Source organism: Cottoperca gobio, chromosome 18 (assembly GCF_900634415.1).
Source record: "Cottoperca gobio chromosome 18, fCotGob3.1, whole genome shotgun sequence".
In the NCBI taxonomy this organism is placed as follows: domain Eukaryota; kingdom Metazoa; phylum Chordata; class Actinopteri; order Perciformes; family Bovichtidae; genus Cottoperca; species Cottoperca gobio.
In genome coordinates, this window is record NC_041372.1 from 7,022,476 (window position 1) to 7,039,084 (window position 16,609).

The following is a 16,609-nucleotide window of genomic DNA, read 5'->3' on the forward strand; positions in this document are numbered from 1 at the left end:
TTTTACTGTTGTATATTTTGTTGTATATTTTGTATATTTTCCTCTGACAAGTAGTGGAGTGGAAGTCTAAAGGGGCATGGAAAGAAAGACTCAAGTAAAGTACAAAGTTTGTACTTTACTTGAGTATATATACTTTACTGTTTCCCCTCTTTACATATGTCAATACATTTCTGAGGTACTGATTTACACCAATGGAGGAATTAGTACTCAGATCCTTAAGTAAAAGTATGAATACGACAATGTAAAACTAGTCAATTACAATTAAGTAAAAGTAGTCGAGTTGGAGCTAGTTTTAACTACTTTATATCCAGTGATGGTTTTCCAACCTAAGGGTCGGGCCCCTCTAAAGGGTCACAACAATAATCTAAGGGGTCGTGAGATTGGAGGGAAGAAGAAAAACAAAGTTCTGATACACAAATCCACAATCAACTTTTATATACTTTTCTATCATATTAGATTAGGTTTTAATGGATAACGTCACCAGTTATTTAAATGAAACCATCTATGAGGTTTAGAAGGGAAATCTCTCTCTGATGTAACAACTAATAGACATGTCAAACATAACACAGAGCCCAATGTAGACACTGGTTTATTATTCTCTAAACTCATTATACAGTCTGTTGGGTTCAGTTATTTATTTTTGTTCTGTTAAATGTTATATTAATAACTATATACTATATATACTATAGCTGCAAAACAAATGTGTAGTGGAGTAATAAAGTACATTATTTAAAAATGTAACTAAAATGTAGTGGAGTAAAAGTATAAAATACCCAAGTAAAGTAAAATCATCTCTAAATTGTATTTTTTTATTTTATAAATATTGCTACTTTCCACCACTTCCTGACAACAGAGCAGGCATTCAAATATTGTGCACTACACTACAAAAATTGAATTGAATATTCGTAGAATCCAGATTTTTTTTGATGCGAGAGAAAGAGGAGATGAGCTTCTTAAAGAATTTAAACTTTTTTGTCGGAAAACCATATCAGACTCTAGCTCTATTTGTGCCATGTGTGTTATTTAGAGAAATTGAGTTTCTCTAAAATATATTTAATATTTATTTTTTCCGTCACAATTGTCAGAAGAGTCTTCTGGGATTCTGAAAAAACCTTCAGAACAACGATAAGTGTTTTCTTCACTGGCCTTCTTTTTTTCTTCTTTTTGTTTGAGAGAAAATGGGATGGTGTCCTCCGTGACCTAAATGCTAATACATGAGGCACACACTGGGGCTAATCTGCCACCCATTATAATTCAAAGTAAGTGTTTTATACATCTTAACCATGAGTGGAGGGAATCTATAATTGCAGCACATGATAAATACATTCACATTTATCATTTACTATTAAAATAGTTTTGGTTTATTTAGAGATGCTGGTATTGTTCAATTTTTGTATATGGCAGATTAGAGGTTTTTATTTTGAAAGGTGTGGCAGGAAGTGGAATTTTGTGGGAGTGTCACAGGGTGCCATAGTGAACGCCTTGTATGCGGTTTTGAGACTGAATTGAACCGAAGGCTGCAGACGAACCGAACAGTGACAGGCCCTTTATTCAACCGCTGTATTTTCACTTTGTACCGGCTGTTTGTGTGTGTGAAGACCGGAGTCATGGCTAACCGCTCTCTATGGTCGCTCTGTCTGCTGCTGGCGCTGCTGCTGCCGCTGGAAGGTAAGCAAGGCTTTGTCCTGCACACCTCAGCAAATCCACATGTTCTGCCTTTTGTGCCGCACTTTGATTCAAGGCCGAGTAACGGTCCACCGGCCTGGAAGCAGACGTTAAAGAGACAGAGAGCAGACAGCCACTTTTTACATGTCCATTCAGAAAAATAACCTTTTATTATATACGTTATAGATTTGATTATTGAAGCTTAATTCAGTTATTGTGGCTCCATTTGCTCCAGATATTACTGATGCTGAGGTTAACCAGCTGTAATAAATTAAGTAATCACACATTATTACATACATGATTCTATAGGGTTTGTAACAGTACGCCAGTAATTTTTATCTAATCATATATATGTATTAATACAACACAATATTAAATATTATAGATCAAAGTGATGTGGCACCACCCATAGTATCCTGCCTGTCTGGATTGCAGTCGCTCATGCCATGCTGACAATGATGTCACTCTCAGTGATGATTAATATGGAAAGTTAGTCTCTTAAAAGGTGAATAATTTAAAAGCGAATGATTTCATTCTGTATTACTGTAGCACGTGTCCTCACACCCCAATTATCTCCACCTCACATCACCAACATCCAGACAACCAGGTGCCGGGGAGCTCTTCTCCCCGGAGGAGGATTCTTTCATTCTAACACCATATATTTTAAAGTATGACTGAAATGCAATGCAAATTATGCTAATGAGATGCAAATTATGTGAATTAATTTGGCTCGCCAAATGTTGGGTTTAGGCATAAATTTGAAAAAGTCACGTAGTTTAAGTACAATTTTTTTTAAATAGTTATATTTAATACTATATAGATAATCTGGGTTAGGTAAAGATTTGGTGTTGGCAAGGATTGGATTTAGGCAGAACTTCCGCCTCTGCCCATAACTGCTGTGACTTTTTATCCCTTGATAATAACTCTGAAACCTGGACTATTAGTCGAGTACATATCCAAGACCAGTGCTTTCTTTCCCCCAAAATTTTAAATCAGTATACCTGCATACCTGCATAACTGCATGGAGCTAATTGGAATTCTGCTCATGTATGCATCCATGGGCATATGGATTGCTGCTGACCTAAAAACGGAGGAAGCTGTATTACTGAATTCACATTTGGCCGATACCTTTGGCAATGGGCAGTGGGTGGGTGGGGTAGCTCGGAGGATCAATGCCTGGGGAATCTGTCTGTAGTGATGCGGAAAGTAAGATCGTGGAGGTTGGGCGGTGTATGGTGCTTGGAGCACATCTGACTTTCACTTTCTCAGTTGCATATGCCTCACCATATCTTAAAAGAGTACTCCACTGATTTAGTATTGCACTCATGTAACACTGTCAAAATAAAGGATTAAAACCGATGCAGCAGAACAGGAGATACCGTCTTTTCTATCCCACATTTTATTCTTCCTTCTCAAAACCTGCACGCCTACATTGCCCACAATGCATTTTGATCGTCAACAGTTTCCGGGAGATTAGCGTGCATTATGCTATAGGGCTGCAACTATTATTTAATAACAACGATTATAAAAAATGGTCATATCTTTAAATTTCTTGTTTTGTCAGTTCAGTTTGATATGATAAAAAAACAGAGAAAAGCAGGAAATGTCTATATTTGAAAGCCTGAAAACAGCATTTTTGGCCATTTTTTATAGTTTAGAGTAACTATACCCAGGTTTAAAATCCTACTTGCATGTTCTGTCCACACCATGTGCAGTACATCACATTACACTATAGTAGAGCATCACTGTAGGCTGTACACAAGACACCCAGCTGTAAAATGAAGAGCATTGCCGCAAAAAGGCTTTAACATTTCAAGCCATTGAGGTCAGTGCAGCAGTTGCTCTTTAAGGTTATTATATTGGCTAGTTTCCCTAATGGCAGCTCGGAGGGTCAAGAGAGGGTAATGGTAGGGGAGCCTTTAATACCACACAATTTCCTCTAATTCTCAGACATTTATGGTAATGTGACAGAACATAGGGTCTAAAGTTTTGTAAGGTGTGGTGGAGCTAATCCATTTTACGCCAGGTGTCCATGTAGCTCAAGATCAATAAATGTAACGTTCCTGATTCGATTCTACAGCCGCTGGGTGCCTTTGTTACATGTCAACCCTTCTGTTCTCTCCCAACCTTTCATGTCCATCTCTACTGTCATCTATTGAATAAAGGAAAAATTCCCAAAAGATCATTAGGAGGAGCAGTTTATAATGTGCCCTAGCCAAATCAGGAAGAATAGAGTGCAGTTATAACATAAGAGAAGAATTGATTCACAAGGGGAAATTAGATGTGACAGCAGAACAAGAAAAAAAAAAAAAACGGATTAGAAAGATAGAAAATGATAGAGCAGAGTGAAGGAACAACTACAGCATGAATCAGAACTCGATGGAGTATACATACTCTGTATTCTTTACCCTTTCATTTAGGGAATCGGTCTTTCTTTTTGTGTATATACTGCATGAATACATTTTTGAAAATTGTACTGAATGGTATGAAATATGGTGAAAAACTTTCTTAAAGTCAACGACATCAATTCATTTTATAATTTGCTTACAATGCTGATTGTAGACAAGACTGTCTAGTGATTCACACACACACACACACACACACACACACACACACACACACACACACACACACACACACACACACACACATTGCATTCTTGTTTGTGAGTGGCAGCAAATGAAGCTAGCCGGTGTTTGTTTGTCTCTCGTTTTGTGTCCCATCTGGTAAATGATGTCGGTTACGCAACCCAGACATCAAACAGTGCGCATTAGTGCACTATGGGCCCAGTTTGGCACCAGGGCCGGGGGTTTGTATCAGTGTGACACAGTAACACCAGCAGGGCCTGGAAAACTGATCATTAAAACGGTCACACTTTTACAAAAAAAAGTCTAAATCGGAGAAACTCTTTCTGACATCCTAAAGTGTGCGTTGAGTCAGATTGAGTGTAACGTGTCTGCGTCTTCTGTCTGTCCCTCTGTCCTCTCTCCACTGTAGTCCTGTCTCAGGATTTCAACCTGTCCGATGCTTTGGATGATGACACCAGTAAACCAAGTAAGTACAATAGAACATTCACCTCTTTAAATGTTAAGGTCCTGTAAGTGTGTAGCTCGCATGCTCTCCGTGTCCTCTGTTATATGAATATAATACATAATTCATCTTTCTCAACAGCGATCCCTTCACCAAAGCTAGCAAAGCCAGCGGCACCAGCTGGAGGAGCAGGAGGAGGTAAGAAACACGCAGCAGCGACTGATACAGTGATCGTTTAATTTTGTGTTTTCAACCCCATCTTTGACCTTATCTACCGGTGTGAAGCATTTTACAGTGCACTTATAACTCAAGTCAGTGGATCTACAGATTTGTGCTGTCAATGTTCTGTGCAGAGTTTAAACTGGAGGATTCACTGGAAATCGATGGCCCCACCACCATTACAACCAAAGCCCCACCCAAGGTTGTTCCTAAAGTCCCCGCAGGTACCAAGGCCCCAGTGAAGCCCAAGCTAGGTGAGAGAGCGCACCTTCCTCTTTATTTATAGCCAGCTTTCAGCTGCAGAGAGCACCAGGTTTTTTTATTAGAATCATTTGCCTTTATTTATAATTTGTCCCGTTTTATACACTAACTTTCGCTGCACAGATGTTAAATATTAAAAGCCTCCTCAAATAGAGTAATTCCCCTTGAGGCTTTTATTGTGAAATATGTGCAGGACGTGCAGAGTTTCATTGGCAGTAGTTTAACAGTGACCTGACACTGTCACGGTTCGGTGAAGGTGAGGACCCAATTGCAGGACGCAGATGATGATTTTAACCAAAAGAGAGCTTTATTGACAAAAGCTAATAAACATACAGAAATACAAAGTAACAAAACAACACAAACCAATCAGGGGACGAGCAGAACACGAACAGGCAGACATGGGCAGGTAACAAACACGTAACATAAAATGACAATCCCACAAAACACACTGGGGCAGACAGGGCTAAATACACCAAACGAGGGAACAAGACACAGCTGGGGAAAAAGGCAGAAACACAAGGGCAGAGTAAATGGACACAGGAGGAACCAATCAACAATCACAGAGGGAAACACACAGACAGGAAGTACAACTAGACATGACATAAGGAGGAGTGAACACTTCAAAATAAAACAGGATATACAAAAATCCAGACTGTGACAAGCACATTGTAGGTCTTTTCTTTACCCTCTCAGTTTCTATGTTGTAATGTTTATTTTTAATTCCTGCTTTTGCCTATATTTTGCTAAAACAATGACCTTTTGACCTTTACAGCTGCTGATGACTTTGACCTGGCTGATGCCTTGGAGCCCAACAATGACATTGGTGGCAAGGATAAGAACAAGGGGCAGGGAGGTGGGATTAGCCTTTAGTTTGGTATCACTTTCAAATCATCATTTTAAAATGATTTAATGTGGAATTAAAGCCCCTATGTGTAGAATATGAACATTCCAGAAAATTCAGAATTTGCGCTAGACAGCAATGTATGCCGATACCCCCACCAAAAACATCAGAATAGTTTAACAATTAGATGCTCTGATCACAAGTTCTATACATAGCGGCTTTAATAGATAGTAAATAATTATCTATGGTTTATCAGTGACGTACAGTATATTTAAGGATGGACATTTTAAATGAATTTGTTTGGTATAAGATTATAAAGAACCCTCGTCCTTAATGAATATACTGTTCGCCTAAACCTATCCACTTATCTACACTTCTTACATGCCACCTTGTGTCTCCATTTGTGTTCTCCCACATACATCCTTCTGAAAATTTAGCAAAGTTATTCAGTGTCGAGAAATTGTGTGGAAATTCTAAACAAAGTTGAATTTGTTTTGAAGTATTTGAATTACGCTGAATGAAGGACTTCAGCAGCAGATGTACGATTCTTGTTGTTCTGACATTTCAGCTCATGAAAAAAAAAAAATGAGACACACAGTCTGTTTGGATAAGTACTCTGTTGTGTGCTACAGAATAACTAAATAACACTCTTCCATGTCAAGAGAGGGAGCTCATTGTTTTCATCTTTCGCTCATCAGTCGCTCACCCCCCCTCTCACTCTGCAGAAAGAGTAACACTGTCCTTCACATGCTTCACTTGCATTCAAAGTTTTCTTTGAGTTTAACTGCTGGAAATGTATATATATATATATTCATTCATTTATATATTTTTTATGATTTTATAATACACAAATAACCCTTGTATATAGATATCTAAAGGGATCTTGATTCTATGAATTAAAAGCATCATTATTAATATATAATTAAATGTACCTTGATGTACAATCCTACAACAAGATGCAATCCTGCTGGGGATCAGCCGTACAATATATTGTTATGTATACTGAGTATTAGAGCTAGACCTATAAATCTTATTGCAGATATATCAGTAATGGTGTATATGCAGATATGGCAAACATTTCCCACTAGTATGTATTAAAAAAAAAAGAAGAACAAATCCAAATCTATTATTGAACTATATTGAGAAGAAATTCTACATTCAACAAAAAAAAAAAAAGGTACAGGAAACTTAATTTAGAAACATCTAACAACCCATGAATGACAAATAAAGCGCCTTACAAATTCATAATTTGGAGTTTCCTGTACCTCTTTAGCAGCTTCCTTAAAGTTACAGTTGATCATTTAGTGATTCTGTTCTTCATTCTCCTCTCCCTCTACTTTTTCAGGTGGATTTTCTGACGATGATCTGTTAAATGTTGGTAAAGACGATACCTACAAACCTGACAGTGGCAAAGGTAATGTCTGCACCTTTTATAGAAAAACAAAACATGTTTAAGTTAGTAGCTAAGGAATTTAACCCTGCCGCTATTCTGTGTTTCCACAGGTGGACGTCCAAGTGACGATCAAAGGAACAATTATAACGACAACAATGGTGGGTTTTCTCTGTTTCTAGTGTTTGTTCCTAAATGCATGTGCGTTTGTTCGGCTGCTGGTCTTTACGGTATATCTGTGTGTGTGTGTGTGTGTGTGTGTGTGTTTGTGTTTGCAGAGACCACAGCAGAAGTGGGCACCATTGCAGGGATTGTTAGTGCGGTTGCCATGGCGCTGATGGGTGCAATCACCAGCTACATCTCCTACCAGAAGAAGAAGCTGTGCTTCGGGATACAACGTAAGTCTCTACAGTCACCAGAGGAGTCCCTCAGGACATTGACCTCACCAGTGTGTCACCGCTGCTGCTCACATAATCTACAGCCACATCAGGACAAAAGTATCTGCATTGTGTTACACCAGCTAATAATAGATCACTCACTAAGTGTAACTGTGTAAGTTATAGTAACTAGTAGAAATGTTTCAAACTAGTTATTTAGTGAATGAGGTTGCACCATTAAGACTTAAAGCTGCTTTAATCAATGTTTTCATTGTACCAACTGATCAAAAGACTGTCTGTAATTTGAAAAGCATTTTTAAGCACATTGTTTTAGTTTTACAACACGCAACTTTACTGTTTTGGCAAAAAAAAAAAAAAAAAAGGAAAGGAAGTGGCCTGGGGACTCCAAATGAAAGCCAAGTGATATATTTAACTCAATCCTTATTACATGAAGGTATGACTTTGTTTTATTCATTTATACATATATGGAGAAATGTGTGCGTCTCAAAGTTAATAGTAGCCTATTCCTGTAATTTAAAGTCAGGAAGAAATGTCCGACAAGACAACCTATAGGCCTACAGTATGATTGCATCAGCAAATAAGGGCATTTAAAACCACAACTCAGCAAATGGTTTTTACTCCCCACAACTGAATATGAGATCATTAGTGAATTTTCTGTTGAATTCTTCTGTTAGCCCTCTCTGGATACCGGTACTATACAACAAACTAAATAACCAGATGGTATCAGAGCGTTCGCAATAGAGTTTATACAGTAGTCTAAATAAGCTGCTTGTAACTTAGCCTTTTTCTTATTAAAGTGTTTACTAAGAGAAGTTTTAGTCATCGATATGAAATAAAATATTCACACCCAGTAACTGTCAGGTGTAACTAGTGTTGTCGTATCTGTAGCTAACTGAGCCAACTGACAAAGCTAACGTTAGCATGCTTATATCTGACCTGTTTAGAGTCAAGAGTAAAATAGGTAATTTGGAATATAGTCTATATTGACCATTGATAAATGTTGTTTAAATATGTTAATCTTGAAGATGTTTTATTTTACAAAATATATATCTTTTGTGACTCCTAAACTTATTTTTGAAAGTCATGCTAGCTTGTGATGCTAGCATGAGACGACGTCCTGTTTACATAGATGATAGTTCTGGAAAGTGCTATAGATGTTTTAATAGCAACCTATTTACACATTACTAAAGTCTTTGGGTTAAGTAAATTACTAATTTGAAACTAGCTGGTAAGAATTTAGAAATAACTTTACCTTTAGACTTTATACATTTATGAGTAGCTGGTGCAACTCAACCCAGGAGATACACCCACTCATCGGTTGTTAGTAGTAAAAGCATTATTAGTAGGAGTAGGTACAGTTGCAGTTAGTAACACTAGTACCGGTAGTGGCAGCAGCAGTGGCACTGTAAATAAATTTGTTGGTGCTAACTCAACGTGTTGTTGCGTTGTGACAGAGAGCCTGAATACTGACATGGTGAAGGCTGAGAACCCTGAGGCTGTGGTGGCTACAGAACCACAAGGTAAACACAACTACTCTCCTATACACTCTTTTCCAGTCTAATCTTTTATTATAGAACACATATATATATATATGTGTATATATATATATATATTTATTTTTTTCCTGGAATATACAGCAAACGCTGGTGCAGCCAGTCACTTGATAACTCCAGTGGTAGGAGAGACAGAAGGTGAAATGCAGTGTAAAGAATTTGAAATAAGAAAATAATCAGAGGTCGTAGAGATAGATTTCTTTTTAGTAGTTATCAGATCATTGTGATGAGAAAAATACAGACAACCAAGTTCAAAGATAGCCCTGGCTGGTTTTCCTTCTTTGCTTTCCTGCTGAAATCTCCTTCTTGGGAAAAATGAAGAGACGTTATTGTTTATACACAAAGATATCTACATATGGTGTCACTTTAAAATTTAACTCACCGGCATTTAAGATGTTTTTGACTGAATTTCTCAAACCTATTGTGTTTTTGCATTGACTCTGGATGCAGAGTCACACACCCTTCCAGCAAGCTGAGATAAAAGGAGCATTTCTCATATTTCCCTAAAGACCTTTTTTTTTCTCCTTCCTTTTGATAATAATAAAACTACTAACAATACATTTAAAAAAAACACATGGACATTACACTGCAGACAACACGATGATGCAGTCATTGTATTCTATTACATTTGTAATGTAGCTAATGGAGAATGATCTGTTTATAAACCAGTTTTTGTTTTGTGTCTGCAGTCCAACAGACTCTCCTGGAGCCACCCAATGCTGAACCTCCCACTGAAGAGAATGCTGTGTAACGCACACACACACACACACACACACACACACACACACACACACACACACACACACACACACACACACACACACACACACACACACACACACACAGAGAGACACAGACACGCACACGCACACACACGACCATGCTACAGGATAGACTTTCTATTGTGTAGCATGTCCTGCAGCTCTGTGCTGTAAACATTGGGATTTGAATGAGAACCCAGATTTTTTTAATCCTCTGCTGTAAACATGGCCGACAGTGTATCAAACCTTGCCAAATGTATGTGTATATAGTAATTTATTGTTTACTGTTTGAACACCACTAACAATGTTAGTTTAAAGTTATCCAGCCTTCAGCATGTACTTAAAAATAATCAAAAAAAGCGGTTAATCTTATAATACGTAGGAGAAAGAAACCCCTCTCGGCATATATGGGTGTGTCGAGCTTCACAGGAAGTCAGTCACTGCTTACTGAGCTGGATTCCAGGCGCATTAGTTTATTGATGGATTGAGACACTGATTTGTTAGTGACTTGCAGCATGAGTCTGGAGTGAACCAGGAAGCTCTGCGAGACATGGCCAGTGTTTGTTCTTTTCTTTTTCTTTTTTTTGATGATTGAAAGTCGTGTTTCAGCAATATCTCATTTCCTGACTTTGAATAGAATACAGCATTTCCCCCTTTTGACACATAACTGATTATTCGTCGCAAGTCATAGATATATAGATGGCACAATAACTTTGCTCTCCACAGATGTGTAGAGAGTGAATGACAAAACATTTAACAAATATTCCCCAGATTTCTATTCAAAACCTCGTAGCAACCGATTATGTGATAACGTGTAAATTGTCGGACAAGGTAGTTAACAATTTTCACAGTAGCAAGTGTTACTTCATGGGGGAAGTGTTAATGTTAAGCTAAGAGCAAAGCTCGCACTCATAGAACTTAAGTTACATCATGTGATAATGATTGTGACAAACAATTCCCACAACATGTGACTTTTTAAATTTCATTTATTACATTTTTAGTTTACTATGTTATTATTACATTAATCCTTTTTAAATGAAGTTTCCCAAGATGTTTAATTACATTTTCGACCCACTTGGTACATATATTGCCCTTTAAATGGGCTCCACTATTAGCTAATAAAGTCCATTAGTGGGACGTACCTCATAGAACTGGACTTACTGCAGGTAGCTACTGTTTACATCATGTGACAGTAACATCATTAGTCGCTACACGCTGCTCCATGTACACTCTCCTCGTCTTGTCTATCTTGATGTACAAAGTTGCCTTAATCAGATTTGGATCTTTTTGCAGTGGGGGAAAAATAAGGCGTCCTAACAGTTCTGTCTACTTACAACCTGTGACTTTTTATAGTGTAAATAGATTGTTTTTTTATTTTTATTTTTATTTTTTAACTAGCCTTTAATGACAATCCCTAATGAAGGGAGCCTGGCTTGGTATTCTAAAGTGGTGATGGTGAAATAATTGTGATGCTAAAGTTAAGGTAAAGAAGAAAAACTAATTAAGTTCAGCGTTAGATTCAAGATCAAAAGGTAGATTAAAGTTCACCAGACTTGTAGCATGTAGCATAAAAATGATGCTAGCTAAATCAGTTCCACTGCAGTTAGAGCTTGAAAATGCACAATGTGTACTTCTCCTTCTCTGTCCATTTGAAAAGGGAATCTTCTTCGGTGGGAAGCTATTTGAAAAAGAGAAAAACCTCAGCACTTTGTTCAGGCTGTGACGAGGCTCGTGGACAGGCAGAAAATATGTGAAATGTGAATTCTTTTTTTTTTAAAGTTTGTTGAAGAGACAATTGCTACATTCAGAAGCTAATATTGTTTGTACTATGTTTTATTGTGTTAGCAGTGTGGTGCCAAGTGTGTGCAGAAGAACTCTGAATTTATCTTTATCCCATGGTGGCCATTTTGAATTTACATTTCTAATAAATTCTACGTCCAAGATGAATATAGAAAAAGTAGAATTACATCAACACAAAAGAAATAAGAGATTTTTGATACTGTAGACCAGACAGCCCAAGCATAAATAGATAACGACAATGATAGATATGAATTGTACCAAAACGAGATGAGATAATACTCTTACTATCTATACTATTAAATCATAACATTATTGAATTAATTTAAAATTCAGTAAAGAATCAATTTATTTCTGAAATATTTTTGGTTTGGAATATGTAAAATCAGCTAAAATTGCCCAATTTATTGCAATTACAATTATTGCCTCGGTATGCTTTAAACAAAAGTATAAAGACAAAGGTGGTAATAGCTGTTCTGAGCAGCGACACTGGATGAAGGCTGCTGTTATAACCGCATCCCAATGGCCAATCACTGCTTAAAGTGGGCATGATTGACAGCCACCACCTCCCTGATTCCTCCATCTGAAAAAGGGGAGTCAAACGCGGTTAAATTCTTATTTTTGAAGCACACAGCAAGAAGCCTTCGGTAGACTTCAAAATGGCCACAATGCAACAAGATTTGCGAGAGTGAAAAAGTGAGGTATTTGCGAAAGATGTCAGAGAAGAGTTTGAATAAGTTGGCACAAAGACAATAATGGTTGCGATGATATGCATAAAAAAACCCCTAGAAGTCTGCTTTAGCTGTGTAGATGAAGTTAGCAGCAGTAGTTAGCTTTAGAATCTTGAATAGCGTCATAACGAGTGTTTTTGGAAGGTTGTGATGGTTGTACATATTACTGTGAGCAGTTCTGTGTTTGTATTATTAGTGTGTAAGAGCATATTTATGCTCCATATTTTACTCTTAAGTGTACGTGTGTTTACACTCTTCACCTGCTCTTTTTACACTTTGTAACCGACTTTCCTAATAACTTAGCTTAACTTTTTGTAGATAGTTACTGCTTCCTTGTTCTGTACTGCCAACTCTTTGTTGTTCGCCTAAAGAGGTCTCGTAAGTTCCTGAACGAGCTGTGATGTGGGCTGCATCTGAAACCATTCACTGTTTTCTATACTGTCTGATATTTAGCCGTTTTATAGCACTACTCAGAATCTCTGGTGAGAATTATTGAATAATTTATTGTGACTTATAGTGGACTTAAATGATCCCACCATGTAACATTGGGAACTAGAAGTGCACTTGGAAATGGAAGACCTCCGCCAAGGCCAAAGGCCCTATTTCGCAATGTTAACCAAAGTGAAAAATAATCGTGTATCCGCCCCTTGATTCGGATCCGCCCCAAAATTGAATGAGTACTTCCGTGGCCCGTGCTACACCCCTCCAGTTTCATGGAAAACCAGCCGGTAGGTTTTCTGTAATTCTGCCGATAATCAAGACAAACAAACCGAAAACATGACCTCCTTGGCGGAGGTAATAAGGCTGCGTTCATGTCACGGGTGATGGGAAAGAATTACAACTTGGAATGTTCACTTCATTAGACAACAGAAGACGATTGTATGTTTCCAGTTGGTTGAGTGAGGGTGTTTGTTTCACTTGAATGACGGACTTTGGCTGACGCGAGGCATCTTTGTTTGAGTGCTTTTCCAAGTTGGATACTTCCAAACTTTTCTGGAAGAACTTATTCCCGGTCGCAATTATGACTTCTGTGCATAATTCTCCACAATTATATAATTTCAGCTACTGCTTGGACCCACGCATGCCTTTTGAAACCTGCATGGTGGCGATTGGCAATTGGCTCAATGGTCTTTGGAACCCCTGAGCCAATTAAACCACCTTTTAAAAAACACTACCAAGAAAACAGCCAATGTTTTTATAAAGATGTTAAAAACAAGGACGCTAGGAGAAGCACATGCGCGACATGAACGTGGCATAAGCAATGATTGGCAATGACCTGAGTAGCGTCTGATGGAATAGAATATTTACACAGAGGTGAATGCGTGAAGGATGTTCGCTGAGGCAGTATGTGTTGTATGAGCTGTAAATAGCGTTGGCGGTGTGTTCGATATCTGACAGGATGCAGCACAGTCCTACATGAATGCCACACCCTGGTCTTCTCCATGTTGCCTTGGAAAAGCAGACACTTCTACCCACAATTCCTTTGTGTTGCTCCTTTTCGAAAAGTCCTTAAACACTACGAAAATGCAATCCAACATTATTGGAGCTGCATTTGGAACTTGTGTCCGAGTGTTCAGGGACTATGAATGGTGGCTTAGGGATACTCAAATTGCCACGCCTGGGGGCCACTTTTGCAAAATGACAGGAGGCACTCTATGCACTCATTAAAAGTACAGAAAAAATGTCCCTAGTGTGAATCTGACCCGCGGGCCGTAAATTTAGTATCGCTGGGTTGTAGGAACAAACTGTTTAACTGATGTGTTCACCTTGTAAGAGTCATGCATGGATGCCCTATCAGCTGTAATTCAAATGGTGCTCCTCTCTTTGCCTTATACCCTGCACAGTCTCACAGGGACGCGCCACAGTACTCATCCAACACTTCCGTAGCTGCACCCTGAGCGAGAGCAACACCCACGGCCTTCAGCTCCTTTGGGTGGTTACCTTGAAAGGATGGTTTCAGCACCCGGAGGACTGAAAGGTCTTTTTGTTTTTCAAGCTCAGGCTGCTGAGAGCTGAACCACACACAAAGCAAACACAAAATAACAAAACCTTTCCGTTTACTGAATGTATTGAATATCTTATTGTGATATAGCAAAAACCTTTGGCCTGGTAGCAAAAATACAAATTCACCAAAGACGTAGCATTGATTGAGATTGACTTTGCCTTTATGTATTGGGATTGAATGAAAAAGGTTTTTGGATTTGAATCTGGGCTTGAATCTTGCGTAACACACCGTGCAACATTTTGAATTGGTTTGACGGTTAGATGAAACCGACGGATTGGAGTGAAGAGTGGGGAGTAATGGCCTGTACAATGCTCACTTTGAAACACAATGTGTGAATGACTCAGTTATTCTTGCCACTGTGGATGTTGATACTGCTTTAAGATTCAGTGTGGACAATTATCCTTGAACACGTGCCATGCTGCTGTTTGGAGCTGGTTACCAGACTGTACAGAACAGTGGGACACACACACACTATATGATTAACAATTGTTCAATCTAAGCAGGTGTGTATAACATTTTGTCCACCCCCTGTAAATAGTCAGGTGTTTGGATAGCTGTAGACTGGTGGAGTGTTCTCTGCTTACAGTGGCAGAGCACAGAAAGAATTAGGTTGAGGGAGCATATAGGTTTGTTTTACAAAGCGCGCTAAAATAATCAAGGCCGTCATAACAAAGGGAGTTCGGCTCAACCTGATGTACCCAAATATTTAGACAACGCACAACGACGTGAGATAATGTACAAGAGTTTGCTTCAAGGAGAACTCCTAAGTTACATAAAATAACATCGCATTAGGGCAGTCGCTTTGAAAATCTTCAACTTTAAGAAATTCAAACCAACAAATTTAGTTTGAATTAATTTCAATGAGATATCTTTTCTTTTAGACCTTAGTATGGGTCAGGCATTTAGGCCATCGCCATCTTGGTTTTTTGGAACCAGAAGTGTTTTTAGGGTTAGCGTTAACCCTTTTGGACGAGAGGGTCACCAGCTAACGTTAACGCTAGCTTGTTGAGCAAGGTGCATCCGTAATTCATTTGAACTGTGCGAAACAAAACAAAATGTACTTAAAAAACGAACAGCAGACTCCTTAGTGTGTCTTTAATGCGGTGGGGGGGGGGGGGTAGCCACGCCCAAAGCATACCCTGCTCTATTGTCCATTTTACTCTGCTGACCATTTGAAGGAATGCGGGTTTAAGGCACTTCCGCATTGGCCTCACTTTTAAGACCCTGAGGTTGCCGCTTGGTCAAGCACCCATAATGCAACTCAATAGCGTTAACACATACAATCAATTAACGTAGCAACATAAATTGAATCATTGCAAACCTGCCTCCTAAAGCGATTGTACAAACTAAGCCTGGATTATATTGTTAGCTCGCTTTGTAAAGTGTCTATATGGTATCAGCATTTTATTATGACAGCTGTGCCCGAGTCTTGCTGCCACTCTGACTGTCCTCTCCCTGCAGTACACTCTAGTGCCTGTCACCGTGTCGTGCAAAGCCAGCCAAAAACCCAGTTTGAGAAAAACCAACAAAAGCCCAGCAAAGCTTTTGATTATTTGATATTTGAGGGCTGGCTTTGCAAGGCTACCTGTCACATACAACACATACACACCTACAGTACACTGCTCTCATACACACTTTGATGCATGCTTTTCTCTACATACTGTAAACACACTTACTTGTAGCTTACGAGTGTTGAACTTGTTTGTCTTCCTGACAACTGAATGTTGGACAGTCTTCATTGCTTGAAGTGTAATAGTGAACTCTGCTTTCTCTTATTCCACTATGATACGTCTCCGGCAACATGTTACAGGAACTTGTTACTAATATGAACCAATAAAATAAACCATTTAAAAAGACAAGAATGAGACTGGAGTTTTTCCTTTTTCCTTTTTAAATGGAATGTCAGAAGTGATTATGGCTCATTAGGAGGTTTAACGTCTCATAATTAAACACATCAT

The 16,609-nt window shown here is 38.5% G+C and overlaps 1 protein-coding gene across 1 annotated transcript; it reads left to right on the forward strand.

The window, feature by feature from the left end:
* The first annotated feature begins 1,494 nt into the window (after positions 1-1,494).
* Positions 1,495-16,507, forward strand: cd99l2 (CD99 molecule-like 2). The gene is made up of 10 exons (XM_029454411.1): positions 1,495-1,668; positions 4,663-4,719; positions 4,837-4,893; positions 5,049-5,168; positions 5,948-6,028; positions 7,362-7,430; positions 7,520-7,567; positions 7,685-7,804; positions 9,259-9,324; positions 10,047-16,507. The coding sequence occupies exons 1-10, from the start codon at positions 1,608-1,610 to the stop codon at positions 10,106-10,108; spliced, it is 741 nt and encodes a 246-aa protein (XP_029310271.1). The 5' UTR covers positions 1,495-1,607; the 3' UTR covers positions 10,109-16,507.
* Positions 16,508-16,609: the final 102 nt, after the last annotated feature.